Source organism: Nansenia antarctica, assembly GCF_963989245.1.
Source record: "Nansenia antarctica genome assembly, chromosome: 2".
Taxonomy (NCBI): domain Eukaryota; kingdom Metazoa; phylum Chordata; class Actinopteri; order Argentiniformes; family Microstomatidae; genus Nansenia; species Nansenia antarctica.
In genome coordinates, this window is record NC_137675.1 from 19,551,835 (window position 1) to 19,569,159 (window position 17,325).

A 17,325-nucleotide genomic window follows, 5' to 3' on the forward strand; every position below is an offset into this window, starting at 1 on the left:
AACTAGGCTATGTAAGCCTAGTTCATAATGCGTAGGGGTTTGAAGCAGGTTTTCCATGGGCTGAAACCCTGCCACATGGGTGACATCTTCTGTTCTAAGACAACTGAATTGTTGTAAGTTGTAGGCCCGCCTGATCATTGTATACTGTTGGTATAATCCAAAAACCGTTAGTTCACCCGACGTTCTCCTTAATGTGTTTGTTTGAGATCCCTTTCATCTCTTGGTTGTTGAGAGAAATGCATTGTAACTGCTTTAGAGAGAGAGCGAGAGAACAGAGGCACTTCGCTGTTGTGTGTGTGTGTGTGTGTGTGTGTGTGTGTGTGTGTGTGTGTGTGTGTGTGTGTGTGTGTGTGTGTGTGTGTGTGTGTGTGTGTGTGTGTGTGTGTGTGTGTGTGTGTGTGTGTGTGTGTGTGTGTGTGCAGACTTAACTGAAAAGGTTTCCGCTGATATGTTTTTGCAATAATAAAATTGTTAGCAAGTTATACGCCGTCACCCGATCTCGTCTTTATACGTTCACCACCATAATCACCTGAATAGAAATGGAATGAATAGAATAGTAATGTGTCTTCGCTATACCTTCCACCCAAATGACATTGTATTGCTTATGCTATAGCACACGAGGATGAGATGCTCTTGGCTCTTACAACACATCTCGAAGAAACCACATGACCTGTTTGCACTCGCATTCTAGCAGGAGGCTCAAATAAATGCAGAACTAACCTCGCTTCCTGTCCTGCAGGAATAGAGATAGTTTTTTTTTATGTACAAAGGTTAGCAGCTGCAGGCAACCATGAATAACTGAAGGGTATAGGTTGCAGCTTTGCCTAGTAACGACTTTGCATGGGGCAAATACATACATATGCATGCATAAGCAGCACGAAAATGTGCATGACCCTGTCCGTTTTCTATCGGCAATGCCACAATGGCGTTCAGAGTAATAAAACATGCCAGTAACTTCTTCTTCCATTAAGTTACACCCGTACACGTAGTAGGCCTACGTGGTTGCATTTGCTCACATGACATCAAACACTGATACTTTAGGATTAGGGTTAGGCTACATAGCCTATAATGGCTCTTTGGTGAGCCCCCAGCATTTAATTTTCAACACCTGGCTATAAAACAGTCTTTCTGTAGCTTAGCCTACAATATATGCAACTCTTAACATGGGCTGATTTCTGAGCTGCCTGCAACGCTCAAGGCCAATATCCAGAGAGGACTAATGAGGTTTGTTGCATTCATTTACAAGGTCACGATTCCCACTTTCCCATCGTCATGTTTCATTGAACTGCGCATACAAGGCCGACAACATTGATAACGCGGTTTGAATCACATTGTTTTGTAAATAATCACATTTTGCGGATAAAGCGACATGGGATCGACCCTGGTAAGTAACGGTCCAGCGTGTATCAGAGAGCAGAGATGTCAGGTGAATGCTGCCTACTCATTCTAAGAAAAAGTTCTAAGTTATATTCTATAACTAACGGTAATAACTAATGGTTATTCTAATTGCGGATGAGAGAATATAGGCCTACTCTTTCTACCCACAGACGTTATAATATACGGTATACGTCGTAAGTGTAGCCTATACGCATATCGTTCTCACCAAGGTAGAAATGATATAGGCTGTATATCATGACAACTTGCAAGGGGAGGGTGGGTCACCCACCCATGTTCCTACAATCTATGCATTGTTTTACAAATCACTTTTAAGGACATCATTTGAAGGATTTGATTGTGTTCTGTTTTTATCCTTCCTTTCGTCCTGCAACTGGTGTGGTCCTATACAGAAACACGCATTCTCTTCTCAGGAGCCCACTCATTGGAACCTGTAGGCCACGCACACGCACACGCACACGCACACACACACGCACGCGCGCACGCACGCACACACACACACACACACACACGCACGCACACACACACACACGCACGCACGCACGCACGCACGCACACACACACACACACACACACACACACACACACACACACACACACACACACACACACACACAAAGAATTAAAACCCTATAATGTTACTGATCTATCCGCTGTCCGATGCAGAAGTTTTTGCGCTTATTTGGGTGTTTTTAATCTGGTGCATTATAGACATTATTATTAAGTGTTTGGCTTATTGCTAACTTCTGTTTTTCCTGACAACTTCCCTATAGTTGGCTAAAAGTTGGCCACAAGTTGAATGGCTGATTAACATTTTGCATTTTGCATTTAGCCTGTTATTCCTAATATAGCCTATATATTTATCCAGGTTACAAATCAAGACGTCCTGTTCTCAAATAGAACGGACCATACATATCACCTGTCAATCATTCCGGATTCCCCATTTGAACAGCCGCTGTATAGGCTATAAGCAGATTTACAAACGTAACCAGAGACGGTGTGGTTAAAGTGTGAGGAATGTCTACTAAATGATCATCTGTAGCCTACTGACATGGCGGACTGTCTGTAAAATGAGTCGTCGCAATGCACAGTTTCAAGAGCCAAAGTTGGCCTCGTATCGTATTCTCATTGCGAAACTGCAACGAATGTGTCGCAGAGAATCCATCGGTTAGATTGTGCACCGCCACCACGGCTCTCTCCGCCGACTCCCTCGACCATTTCCTCTGTGCAGCCCGCGAATAAAACTGCTCTCGATCCGTTTAATGCGAGAGGACGAGAGAGAAAATGGCTGTCTCTTTTTAGACTATCCAGTTTATTTTCTATCGTGGGTGGTTCTCCAATCGCATGTGACACCATTCAAACTGTTGCCATCATGAGTTGAAATGTAATAGATTATAGTCTATAGGCCTTATTAATCCGTAGAGATAATGTTATGAAGCTGTAATTTATTTTATTGTCTGCAGACGATACATTTAAATAAGCCTATTTATCGAAGAGGGGTCGACTGGAGAGAAGTATATTGAGACTGGCTTGTAAAGTATAGAACAATTACACAAATATAAAATATGTTCTTATAAACTGAGCTAATATTGATAATCGTTTGGCGTAGGGCTTTAGCTCGCACATTCTTGGTCTTATTTCTAAATGTTTACAACTTTGCTATGACAATATTGTGTAATCGATCACCTTTATTCATTGTCAAACATTTATCAACGCAATATAGCAACAGGAGTTGTCTAAACGGATAACATTGCTCTTCAATCTTTGAAAAGCCTGCATTATCAAATTAAAATGATCAGTAGGTTATATGACTAACACTGTGATGGTTATAAATAAGTTGCTGCTGTCTTGTGAAATCAATAAACCTTCCCGTAAACAAAATTAAACTTCATTACACGCTTTTCTCTTTTTAAGAGTGTTTAGCTGGCACTCTAATTTCCAGAATCCCCAGTTCTATCGAAACAGCCATGTGGGAAGTTTCTCTGGCGTAAATTCAAATTCCAACCCCAATCATAACCTGGAGCGAACTTTGGTGTTGACGAGTTGCTTACATGGCAACGCGTTGTTCCTCATTATGACGCCAGGTTACCTGATTCATTTCAGATATCCATACGACTCATCTAAGGACAGAATCATTGTGACATTTTGAGTGGTGTCCAAAGCTATATGACTTATGTACTTTGGTACTTTGGCAGATGTTGGCCAGTTGTTTTGACAGATCCACAAACTCTTGCTGTGTTATGCACGTATACCCTCAAATGATCTACATTACAAGTATAGGCTTTCCAATGAAAGGCGTTCAAAGAAATATTAATTGGAAGTGTGTGTGTGTGTGTGTGTGTGTGTGTGTGTGTGTGTGTGTGTGTGTGTGTGTGTGTGCGTGTGTGTGTGTGTGTGTGTGTGTGTGTGCGCGCGCGCGTGTGTGTGTGTGTGTGTGTGTGTGTGTGTGTGTGTGTGTGTGTGTGTGCGCGCGCGAGAGAGAGAGAAATAGAGAGAGAGAGTGCTATATTATGTGCATTATGTTTGCTTTAGCTTGCGAGAGCGGGAGAGAGACTGTCTCTCCCTCCCGTGCGTGATGTCCTTGCCTTTGCAGAATGTTCGGTTTTCGCTCGCGCGCACTGTTGGGTAATGGCGGTTGGTTGCCCAGATACGAGCGAACCAATAATGTGCTAACAGGTCGACCATGCGCCCATATACGGCTGCAACCACTGCTGCACTGCAGGCGCGCCGAGACCAATCGCTCACACCACCATAAAAGGAGACCCGCAGCCCGTCTTCCCCCCCCTGTGCAGCGATGCACAAAATGCAATGCTGGCATTATGTGTTTACGTAAAATGTGGAAAATACAATAAACAAAATGAACGCCTCGTGTCAATGCATTTGGCGAATCATAATTGAATGAGAGAGATGCCTCATAATCTATTTGAGGCTATTCTGAATCTGCACGTATCCTTTGTCCCGCTCTGCAGCCATCTCAATGCAGATTTCGAGCGCAATTTACATAAAAATGAATTGCTTCTGATGAACAAGGATGTTTATTGAAGGATGCGTATTAGCTTTGGGCCTATATGAAAAAAATATAACACAATAATGCATTGGTTGGTTGACGTACTGAAGGAATTCCTTTGTCTCTCTATCCCAATCCTTTGCAGCCTGACACTGGTTTGTCTGTGCTTTTGGATGTCAGCGCAGGATGCCATGATTGCAATTCCCAAAATGGATCTGGGGTTGCATATATGCTTCCTCGTTGAATTATTATAGGGTATGAGGAGTAGCCTATGTCTAGTCGATCATATTTGGGCAGTTTTTGATTGGCTTTGTCTGTGGAATCCCTGGATGCATATGATGCATTAAGTCTGCACATTAAAATAACGTGAATTCAATTATACTATGACACCGACACAGGTTTTAACTTAGTTTCACGTTGTCCGACCAACACGCACAGGCGTGATGAGACAATAAGACCTTCTCTCTTATTCCTCCTATCGAAATAGACTTTTCGGACCCTTCTGCTAGGCCCATTGCCTTACTGATTTGTATGAATATTATTTTGTCTTCTGTGATAGCGAATTTCATGTGAGCTACTCACGAATCTAAGGTCTTCTTCTTCAAATGGGTCTCTCTGTGTGCTCGTTGGATCCAATTAGAAAATATTAAGTAGACTGTGTTACAAGAATCATATAATCTAGCTAACTAACTGCCTTGGCATTGCAGTCTTGAAGGGACATAAGCAGAATAACCTCATTTTAAAATATTCGTACTTTTACTCGATGCTGCATGTGCACATTGAAGGAGATAAGTCATATGTACACAATTCAACTCGCATCATTTATGTTAAGATGTTTTTGGACAGCGTTTTATGATTTCACTTAAATATAATAAACATTTAAAAATGAATTATGGAATAAATAGGCTACGTAGGCTCAGTCGAGACCTCGGGACTTCCACTCGTCATCGATTTCGGAATTAATGTTTTGTGAAAGAAAGGGCTAATGTAACTTGATGGCAAATAGATGAACATACTGCAGTGTTGATTGTTTGCTTTAGTTTCAATTGAAAATAAACGACAAGAAATGCAATGCCGTCAGGTCATCATGTCATAATTTATTTTTTGAAAGAACGTTTAACGTGTTTAGCAAGAAACCGACGACTGCTAAATTAGTCCATTTGTTTGGTCGACGTGCAGGCAGTTGATGAGGGTGAAAGTTAACTTTTTCAATACAAAGAAAAACATGAAATCGCGCTGAGACAAAAAACAATAATACAATTAAAGGTTTGGTAAAAATAGCTTCACCTATTCTAATCCAACCCACCTAATCTTCCAATCTTCCAATTAATATGTATGAATGATGAAATAATACAAATCTAATGGTATTGATAATAATATGTAGCCTATCATTAAATAATAACAATTACAATAGGTTATTATTAGACTAGTAGTAGTAATAATTGTTATAGCCTACTAACAGCAATAATAATATCATTGTTGTTATCTAATAATTGTCCAATTTTCTATTATTATTTTAAGCCTATTTATCTAGATCTATCGTTCAATAATTGTTATTTGTGTTATAATCATTAGATGTTAATAATCATTCTTATAGGCTACTTAGATAAATTGTGTATAGGCAACCATTAGTTTCCTTTATTATTACGTTGGTATTTAGTTATTATTGTTTTGTTTCGTTGGCTGTCCGTCTATTTCAAATATCCCTCCAATTGTTGCGTTAACCAACTAATTGGATACGCACAGTAGCTGACTGATTTATGCTCTATAAACAAGATGGTGACATGATTTATTACTCAAGTGTCTGATTGTTTAAGCAGGTCGTGAAGAAAGTTAGCAAATTCTTTCATATTTCAAGTCAGAGTTAAGGTCTTGACTTGAAGAACTGGATTTCACGCTTGAAATTGAATTGATAGATTTGACGAAATCGATAAGCCTAATTGTCACTTGGTTGGATAGTGTTAATTGTGTTACAGAGCTGTTTCTTGTGGAGTGGGGTTAATTCGGTTGTTCATGGATTGAACCTGCTATAGGTTCCGTTTGTGTGTGCTTTTCCTTCCAAACTAATTGGGTCATGACTAGACGACTACATTTCAGCTATCAAAAAAACCTATCACTTTACTGACGTTTAACGTTTTCGAATGGGCCAATTTCATTACACTTTTAACGTTTAGGCTAGTTTCATATGACATATTTGAAACATAGGTCTAGCCTCCACATAGTTTGTATTTTAAACTCTAGGCCAAGCTACAGATAGCCTAAGCCCAATAAACAGGCCTAGATAAATATCGAGTAAGCGTATATAGCTTCTTAGAATGTGTTGTCTAGGCTATATATATTTACATTGATTCTTTTCGTTAAGATTTCGAAAGTTAGACACCAACACCCCCTGAATGGAGTCTGCCATAGGTTAGCCTACTACAGTTTGCGTTTCAGAGTAGCCTATCCACTAAACAACAACACGTAAGGCATGATTGATTTGTCAAGAGATTCTATTGAGTGTGAGCGCTATAGCCTAATGAAATGTAATGTGACATGTGAATGACCTATAAACTCCGTTTCTATAAGACACATTTTGATCCCTCGCGGCTCAACTTTTGTTTTTATGGCATATTTCGTGGCCTACAATTAGTCTTATGAATTGATTAGAATGAATAGGGCCTAAATAAAGGCTACATTTATTGTGTAGACTTAGGCCTATGTCTTAGTGACAGTTGCCATCGGCTGGTAAAAAAGTCTGCACGCTTGTATTCTTTTTTTCCCCCTTCACTCATATCGGGAAAGCGCAAACATTGCCTCCATGCTCTATTTACTTTCAGTCAACACATGTTCTGCGTTTAAATATCGGGCGACATATGTTTTCGAAGATCTCTGAATATGCGCGTAATTGATCCACCGCGGTAAAGCCCTATCCACCATTTTCCATTTTCCCCTCAAGAATTTTCTGAAGTGACGCTCCTCCCTCCTCACTTAGCAACCCGGGGCACGTAGCAACGCCTAAGCCAATGGACTCTCTCGAAAAGATTCCACCGACTGCGGTTCCTTGGCAACGCGTTGAAAAAAAAAAAATGTGATGACGTCTTTTCTGTGCTGTGTATTATGGGCTGTCTGGAATTCACTCCGCGAGAGTGGGGAGAGAAAAAAGATCGAGCTAGCGTTCAACCAAGCTAACGGTTAGATTGAAGTAAACATGGAACTGTCTGCCGTCGGGGAGCGGGTATTCGCAGCCGAATCTATCATCAAACGGCGAATAAGGAGGGTATGTGAAACACAGCCTTGCATTTTGACCTTCGCTGCATATGCATAACCTATATTTATATATTTACGCACCACACGACACTAACCAAGTGTTCCTTTTCTATTTCTGATGGCACGCAGGCTCGGATGGAATACCTAGTCAAATGGAAGGGCTGGTCACCAAAGTAAGTTCCTCGCTATGCAATATGTAACTCCTGCCTATCCGTCCGAATGGCTTTTTGCTCAGAGTCAGGGCAAAGCGAAGCTAGAATAATGTGTCTGTCTGGTTCCGCTTTGCCTGTGTTTTGCTTTCGCTCGCTGGCTGCTCTGATGTCGTATAGCCCGAGCGAGCAGACATCTGGGCTGGTGACAAACTCCGCACGTTGGCAATGTTAGCTTGTTAGCTTTAGCTCATGCGCTTGCCTTCCTAGCCCAGTGGTATGGAAAACGAATCGTGCACTGACAATCCTGTTTTTTCTTCCTAGGTATAGCACTTGGGAACCGGAGGAGAATATCTTGGACTCCCGCCTCTTCGTCGCGTTTGAGGAGAGGTAAGGTGTCTGGGGATGGATGTGGGCCTGTGTTTAGATCGGAGCACATTGCATGCTACGACAGTATACAGGAGAAACGTAATGCATGCTTGACATGCCGTGGATTGCACTTCGCTCCCTTGGTAGGCGACCTACTCAAAATGGGTGTCTGTCCGTTGCCTTTCTAGGGAGCGCGAAAGGGAACTCTTTGGGCCCAAAAAGAGAGGACCAAAACCGAAGACGTTCCTTCTGAAGGTGAGTGGATACGCATGCATTGAATGATGTCAAAATAAACTATATGACCGCCCGCAATTTGCACGATTAGTCACGGTGTCTGTCTGGCATGTAAACATTCCTCCGTTACAGTTTTGGTCTCCACCCACTTACATGGAGCGATACAATGTACACGGAGGTGTGGAATGTTTTGGAACACGTCCCATCTGAGACATTAATGCACGGACACGTTCTACATTGAAAAGGATCTGTAGGCTTTGTCAAAGTTTTGCATGAGACTAAAATGTTTGTGTATTCAAATGCTGCTGGGTGTATTTTGAACTTTTGATTAGGTAATCGGGCGCTACTTTAATCCATCATTTTACTTGACTCTCGTAATTTCTATGATTTATAATCGGTATGAAAGGTAGGATACGCAGATGGTTCCAAGATAATAACCGTTTACCAAAATGCGCAAAAAGTAACTAAGCGCGTTTCTTTTCGCAAAGGGCAGGTTCGCTAAGAGTGTACTAAAGCTTTGAAATGTTAGGCTTTTACTGTCGTTAAAAGAAATGTGATGACGCTCAGAGTTGACATGATGCTTGTTTTGAATGACATCTGACAATAATAAGACGTCATCAAACGAACGCACCCGGCTTTTCTGGAGAGCCGAGCGTGAACATTGCTTAATGACCTGCATCCAGAATGTCAGGATCTCTCCTTATGGCGGCCTTGCTGTGTGTAAACATAGTTTATAGCCTAACTGAAGTGGAATTGTAAAACATTTTTTTTAATGAACTAATGTAGCCTAATAGTCATAATATTTTTTAGATAATACCCTGGCTTGCATTAACATTTTGTCCACTTAAAAAATTATCTTATTCATTTGTCTGTGGCATCCTGTTATGTCACCCCCTTTCATTATTGTCACAATTTTACTCTTTGTTATAACATACCTTTTTCAGATGTCTCTAAATGCACAATAGATTATAAGGACTTTGTTACACTTCACATACATACATCTGGAATGATCATTTTAGTAAAATGATCCCAGTTGACCTGTTATAAATCTCTGGCAAAGAGATACTCCTCCTCACTGAAATGAGTGCAATGGGACAACGTAACCAATGTTGCAGGTTGCAGCCCTATTGATGGTCAATCCTCTGTGATAATAACTATATATTCCTCAATTATAACATGGCTGTTGTCTGTTTGTCTTTTTAATCACCCCTTCAGGCTCAAGCAAAAGCCAAAGCCAAGTCGTATGAGTTCAGGAGCGAGGCAGTGAGAGGGATACGTGTCACCTACCCCACCCCAGAACCAGTCATCACCCCCAGGGCTCGAGAAGGCCTGAGGGCTGTAGTCCCCACCATCTTCCCCCCCAGCACCGTCAACAGAGGGGAGAGCGTCCGGGTCAGACCTCCAGAACCCCAGGTCCGAGAGCACAACCGCCCGCCAGTCCTCCAGAGGCCACCAGGCCCAGATGGGTTCGTACACACCCCCAAGAAGAGAGGGCCTAAACCCAAACTGCGGTTCAAGGACAACCCCTCCAGCACTCCGGCCCCGGAGGCCCCCAAGAGGAGGGCAGAGGAGCCCCTGAGCTACGGCCCACTGAAGCTGGCCAAGCTGGGGCTGTCTGGAGGAGAGGAGAGGGGGTCTGAGTCCATGAGAGTGGTTAAATTAGCACACAGGCAGCAGCACCCGGAGGATAGGGGATACTCCCACAAGCTTACCAGGGCTGTCCCTGGTGGGAGCTCACAGGCACAGCACCACTATAGGCCCTCAGACAGGAGCATGCACTCGCACAGAATAGGCTCGGAGTCCCAGAGCTGTAGGACTAAGGAGAGCTCGTCGACCTACCTGTCCCCTCCACACCTAAAGCACCTGTCCAAAAAGAACCTCTATCAACCAGAGATGCTTGTGCCGTCAGAGAGGGAGAAGCCTTCCTTCGTCGCTAAAATCCCTGTGCCAAGGATTCTGGGGGAAGCGGATGAGGAGACAAAGTGGAGGCCATGTTTGAAGAACGTGGAGAAGGTCCTGGTCACAGATGTGACGACAAACCTTTTGACAGTTACTATTAAGGAGAGCAGCACAGACCAAGGGTTCTTCAAAAGCAAAAGATGATTTCTGCATTTTAACCCTGTTTCACTTTCTTCCCCTTATTTCAATCTTGTATCAAATTATTTTGAAAAAGTCAGCGCTTTCTATTGTGTCATGACATTTATCAATGACATTTTGTATGTAATGTATAAAAACAAATTAATTAGAAGATTACATGTGTATATATTATATAGTTGGACATATATTTAATGTAATGACCAAATTAAAAAATTAAAGCTATTCTCTGAAGCTATTCTCACCACTCATAGGCTATTTGAAAAAGTTGCATGTGTCGTTTGTATAGCGGGTTACTGTACAGAGCTTTAGGTAGACCTAAATGATCCACTTCTCAAATTGTATTATATTGTTTGTCAGACAACGCTGTTATTTTATGTCAGGCTAATTTCAAATGTTTGGAGGTAGAACATGATATGATTTTGCAATTTAACCAGAAACAAATGGATCCTGGGAAATTATGTATTAAGTATGCTACGCCTATATATTAACATCAATGATGTGGCTATTCCGTTCATGTTGATTTGAGATGGCCTATTAATTTCAGTATATTTTAATTAAAAAAAACTTTGTCATGCACTTTTTATTTTGGGATGAAAAAAACTAATCAGTTGTATGTCTTGTTGACCAACATGTTCTGAAATTATCAGTTAATATCCTTTCTAATAATAGCTGTAGGGCTGTAGTTGCGAGGACATTGTTATTTTCTTATATTTCTCCATTTGTTCCATAAATGCTGTTGGAACAACTGAGGAACGTACAGGCGTCCCTGTTGGGGACATTCATGATGCTATGTTTGTCAAAGAATGTATTGCTATTGACATAGGCTATAGGCTATAGCACACAAGGTCTACATGACGTGTAATACACGTTAACATTTGTATTGCATACTGTAAATGTTTTCAATGTAACAAGATGATCTTAACCTAATGTCAGTTTGCTTTTGAAACGCTTTCAAGTAAAATGTGTTGCATTTTCTTTGTGTCATGATTTGTTCAAACTGTTTTGAGTGCTCCAAGATTGTCTTCTCTGTATAAGGCCTATCATTTTAAAACTGTTGTTTTGTCTCAGTGATATTCTATTTTACTTCAGAATATAACCATTTTGTAGAAAGTAGGCCCATTCAGAAATATATAAATAGAATGAATCTATTTATATGTTCATGAATGCTTATTCAAATTATGTCTCTTTTTAAATTGTTTTATTATAATCTATATTTGTGTCAAGCAAGAAAGAGGGAAAATAATAAATAGTTGTATATAGCCTACTTTGAGAGGGGTGTTAGTGAACTAAAGATTTTACATTGTGTTAGTAAGCCTTACTAAAAATGTATCTGTGAGAAACCAAAGAGAGCAATCAAAGACTAATTTATGAGAATAGATAAAGATTTCACAAGATTAGGCCATTGACAAAGACGACCAGGCATGGGGAAATGAGACTTCTGATAATTGCATTTAATGTGATAACTTCCATTATAATAGTTAATATTATTTAGCATTATCACTGAGAATATAGGCCAATATCCTGTCTTCACCGTTTCGTTTAATTACGGTCCTAAATTATTGGAATAGGATATAATAGGCCATCATATCGACAGGCCTAGCACCGGCTGGACCGTTTCGAGAGCTCGAAGATTGTATGTCGACCTATTTTCGGAAATCCCTGGTAGGCCTATACAATTATCAATACTTGCTTGCTTATAGACATATCGACGATCAAATCTCTAGGCCCAAATGCGTACGTTGGTCGTCAGAATTCGAGGTCCCGTAATGATTATTTCTCGTTTTTTTTTAGCAGTTATAGTCTATGTTTTCTTTGTCGATTAAGTCCTAGCCTATTCCACAATAGGCCCATATCTATCAGCCTGTTCTGTAACATCATTCAATAACGGCCAGGCGTCACAAACGGAAAATATACCAAAAGGTCAACTGTATTGATGCAACCTTATTTCCTCAGATGCATAATAAACGATGCGGTAACGGACTAGCATTGAATTGTGTTTGCCTAAACTAGTGGATTTCCAGGCTCAATAAGTTGTCCAAACAGAATTGATCAATTGTCATCAACAATAATTGTACTAACAAACCTTTCGATAAATTCCTCGCCCAATAGGCTTATAAGAATAGCCGATAATCTATGTCATACAAATAGCCCACATAGCCACTTTTATCTGATCAACTTCTTATGGGCGATTAACCAAGAAGGATCCGAATTTGCTTAAATGGCAAAATAAGGCATAACCTACTTCAAAGCGTGAAGTTTAGTTTATCGGAATGCATTCATCGCTCCCTTCATACGTTCTGGAAAACCCTGCATAAATCCTGCTGAAGGCTGTTGAAAGTTGAAAGTATCTCTCCCCCTTCCCTTCTCAGCCGTTGCTATTCATTGTGGTCAATACAGCATTGCTGTCCCGAAGCGTCACTGAAGCGGTGAAGTAACAGCCCGGTGCGGAGGAACACCGTGAACTCGAGGGGAGGGCCGAGGGCGCTGTCTGTTTAACTGACCAAACTTCAATCAACTCTCCAATACTAACCCCGGGTCAGCGGTGAGAGATGACCGCAACCGTAACCCCGGGTCGGGGCGCGGGGTCAACAACACAGCTGACCGCCTATGACAACATCGGAAAAAACACTTATTCTTGTGGGTTCTTCTTTCGTTGCTGAGTTGGTTGAGCTCATTGAAAGAACTGCGCCTTTAGCCAGAGCTGCACGACTCAAGCAACTTTCATTCAGGCTATACCTCAGTTCACATGATGCAGATTTATTCAGAAATTCCATTTCATAGAAAACAGAAAAAATGCAGCAATTTGTCAGCACACATGCACTTTATTGAATTGTTTCTTGAATTTATTCTGTTTTTAAACATTTATAAAGTACATCATTTCTCCATCTCTATAGCTATCAAAAATAGCACTAAAAAAATCAGCTGTGATACAATGTTAATTCAACATAATCTAAATTGTGTGTATGCCTACTATTGCTGTTATAAGCTTATTGCATTGATTCATCAAAATTATGTATTGATGGCCAACATAATGTCCCCACTGAGGCTTCGTAGTGAGAGCACTTCATAATCATTAGCACTTCTCATCTTCATCCTATTATCCTCGTCATCGTCGTCAACATCGTGTCGTCAACGCCGTTTACCAAGTTCACTGTAGACAGAACAAGCCAACAAAAAAAAACATAACTTGAGGGGTGGTAACACTTGCATTATAAATCAACTGTGTCCCATGTTCTTCATTGACCATGTCCAGCAGAGCTATGTCATATGGAATTGTGGATACAGTGGGTTTTCAATACTGGTCCTGAAATATCAATGGAATGCATATTCTTTTTTGTCCCAGTCTAGGATAAATCAATGGGAACCCCCTGGGTCTGTTGTAGTGCTGGGCTAGAGGCTAAATGTGTCTCCCCTTGTGACTCCCCATGCAAGACCAGGGTGGAAGACCACTCGTGTGGAACATCACACTCTAAGCTGGAGGAACGGAGGGCATGATTATTGGACCGAGACCTGAGTTGGTGGGAGTTTAGGCAGGGTTTAGACGGGGTAGCCGTAGTTCCTGTCACAGCGGGGGTAACAGTGAGGGTTGAGCCAGTTCTCCAGGTTAGTCTCCTGGGCCCGCTGATCCAGGGCCTGCATGTGGAGCAAGTGCTCCTGGAGAGAGAGAGAGAGAGAGAATGGGGGGGAGAGAGAGAGAGAGAGAGAAAAGAGGGGGAGAGAAAGAGAGAGAGAGAAGGGGGGGAGAGAAAGAAGGAGGGGGGAGAGAGTGAGAGTGAAGGGGGGGGGGGAAAGAGAGAGAGAGAAGGGGGGGAGAGAGAGAGAGAGAGAAAAGAGGGGGAGAGAAAGAAGGAGGGGGGAGAGAGTGAGAGTGAAGGGGGGGGGGGGGAAAGAGAGAGAGAAGGGGGGGAGAGAAAGAAGGAGGGGGGAGAGAGAGAGAAGGGGGGAGAGAGAGAGAGAGAGAGAGCAGTGAGTGAGCTGAGGGCTTTCAGCAAAAGAGTGAACAGGAAGGAAAACACCTTACAGTGATACCAAAACTCAAACAGTTTAGTTTCTACAAAATAGTTTCAGTTTGACAACTATCAAACCACCATAATCAAATCAGAACAGAGGTTATGGGTCAAGTGCTCCATTTTGAAAGAACTCTTCTGATCATGATGCTGTTTGCACCACCAAGTGCATCCATATTAGGGTCCTTTGAACTTTGAACCCTTACTCTCATTGGCTCGTCGGGATGGCCAGGCTTCTGCCTCTTGCTGCGGAGAAGTTGCTTAGCGAAGCTCTCCTTGATGATTGGGTTAGCATCTGGGGAAGGAGAGTGAACTTTCACTTACTGACATTATTTGGAAAGATCATTTTCCTTTCAAGTTTCATAATCAGCAGTGTCAATGTTAGATATTTCAGAGAAAATAATCTCTATATTTCCCAATATTGCAAAACATCATTTTGCTATATAACCCCTAGTCCGCACACTTTCTTTTCCTTGTTTGTTCTCACTTGCTTTTAATGTAAAAAAAAAGAAAGAAAAAAAAAGGTGTTGCATTTTCAGGCCATTTCATTTAATGGTCAAAAGTCTAACACATACTTCCCCAATGTCTCCCTCCCAACAGATACTGTTTTTATGAGAATGATATGACACTCTCTGTGTGACTCATCAAGGACTTTGTATCTTTTACTGAGAGACAAAAGGGGAAAAACCTGACACAAAACACACCATGGATCTTTAAAGGATGGACTATTTACAAAAAAAAATGTTTTCACCAGTCCCTCATCCCTCATCTCTCAGGGTCTGTGGCTGCTGTGGTTTGTTTAGTCAATCCATATAAAAAAGCTGTTTATTCCCTAATGCCAGCCTTGAGAGAGTCCCCCCATTCCACACCCCCTCCAGACACACACACACACAAACACACACACACACACACACACGCACGCACGCACGCACGCACGCACACACACACACACACACACACACACACACACACACACACACACACACACACTCACACACACACACACACACACACACACACACACACACGCACACACACACACACACACACACACACACACACACACACACACACACACACACACACACACACACACACACACACACACACACACACACCCTGTGACTGTCTCTGCAGAGTTAGTGCTCTGTCTCCCTGCAGAATTCTATTAGGAGGCAGGGTTTTGGTGGAGGCAACAAAGTGTCCATTCATACCCCCCTCTCCCCAGGGAGCTGCAGCCCAGCCTGCGGAGCACGTGACCCCAGACAGGCCAACCTTCGAGGGGGTATGAAAATGAACCTGGCTGGCTCTGTCAATAGAGGAGAGAGAGGCACAGGGCAAGCTTACTCACACACACACACACACACACACACACACACACACACACACACACAGCGACACACACACACACACACACACACACACACACACACACACACACACACACACACACACACACACACACACACAGCGACGTGGCAAGCTCTCTTTCTCTGTCTCTCTCTTTCTCAACAAGAGAGGTTTGGTTGTAAGGCCTTCAGTATGGCATGTACAGCTTTTATGCAATAGTTTTTAAATTGTATTTAGGGTTAGGGTGCATTTCGTTTCAAATTAGGCCTATTGATTTTTGCCATTGGGCAACATCAGTGCAAATATTTGTTATGCAATAAATAAAATGCATACATGTTTTAATTCATGCAGCTATTGCTTTTGATAGTATATTTGTAATTATTTCAACAAACAAATTACTTTATAATTTACTCAATAATTGCATTCATATTTTTGGAAAACTGCAGCATACATCCAGGCTCTGAAAAAAAATGCAATGAGATTTTCCTAGAGAATAAAAAAATAACTCAAATCACTCACCAATAATGAATGCATTTTCTAAAGAAAAAATAATAGACTAGCTTATTTCATATGATCTTACCTGTGAAGACGGTCAACAGGACCAGACATAGGAAAAACGCCACAAACTTCTTCATCTTGGACCCTTGTTCTGTCCGCTAGTTCTGCACTGAGACCCCGTTTGGAGGAGGTAAGGGGGTAAGTTCTCCTCTTACGTCATCCTCACCCTCATCATCCCAAGTCAAAATAACACATATCTGAGAAAACATCTGTTTTGTGGCGATGTTCCTCCCAGCAGTTCCATGAGACAAATTCGCATAAATATGTGATTTTAGAGCGGTGTTTGCATTTTTCATGAGTTCGATCGGTAAACTAGAAACACAACTAGAAATGTCTTTTATGAACGTCTTTTTTGAACGTCTGTATCCAGTAATACAGATGTCATCAGTTCAACACTGCAATCTTAATTATGTCCACCAGATGGTGCCACCAAACTTACTTCGGAGAGAGCGCTGTCTTGTCAGAAAGAAATTGATGTTTTTCTTCAGTCTGTTTTCGTTTTTGTACTGGGTGTTCTCGGAATCTAGGCCATATGGCTGTTGTAACCGTTTTTACCTCAAGCTGTTTTTGTCAGATGTTCCCTGTTATCAAAAGAGTTATTTAAAAAGTAAATGTAGGTATATAGTTGTTGCAGCCATACACGATCAATACACAACATGCTACTACACTAGTACTAGTCATTAATTTTAGCTGGAATTAAATTAATAGGCCTATCAATTAGCTCAGAATGTAATGCTCTGACAACTTTATGTTTCAGTGTGTTGAGCAAAGCTGCATTTCTTGTTCTGTTATATTTCCATGAAACAGTAAGTTAGATCTTAATTTATGGTCTTTCATAACGGTCTAATTCATTTGGGATGACTGCCAAAATGGGCGTCAAAGACGCAAAGACTACGTCATTGTTTCCGTG

At 41.5% G+C, this 17,325-nt stretch overlaps 2 protein-coding genes across 2 annotated transcripts; one reads left to right on the forward strand and one right to left on the reverse strand.

Moving 5' to 3' along the window:
• The first annotated feature begins 7,586 nt into the window (after nucleotides 1–7,586).
• On the forward strand, nucleotides 7,587–11,334 carry cbx8b (chromobox homolog 8b). Its single transcript, XM_080522351.1, has 5 exons — nucleotides 7,587–7,661; nucleotides 7,781–7,824; nucleotides 8,125–8,190; nucleotides 8,358–8,424; nucleotides 9,619–11,334. Exons 1-5 carry the CDS (start codon nucleotides 7,593–7,595, stop codon nucleotides 10,504–10,506), a joined length of 1,134 nt encoding a protein of 377 aa, XP_080378477.1. The 5' UTR covers nucleotides 7,587–7,592; the 3' UTR covers nucleotides 10,507–11,334.
• A 2,187-nt stretch (nucleotides 11,335–13,521) lies between these two features.
• On the reverse strand, nucleotides 13,522–16,508 carry cUnh17orf67 (chromosome Un C17orf67 homolog). Its single transcript, XM_080524451.1, has 4 exons — nucleotides 16,438–16,508; nucleotides 14,714–14,802; nucleotides 14,011–14,154; nucleotides 13,522–13,651 (listed from the first exon to the last, which is right to left on the reverse strand). The coding sequence occupies exons 1-3, from the start codon at nucleotides 16,490–16,492 to the stop codon at nucleotides 14,038–14,040; spliced, it is 261 nt and encodes an 86-aa protein (XP_080380577.1). The 5' UTR covers nucleotides 16,493–16,508; the 3' UTR covers nucleotides 13,522–13,651; nucleotides 14,011–14,037.
• Nucleotides 16,509–17,325: the final 817 nt, after the last annotated feature.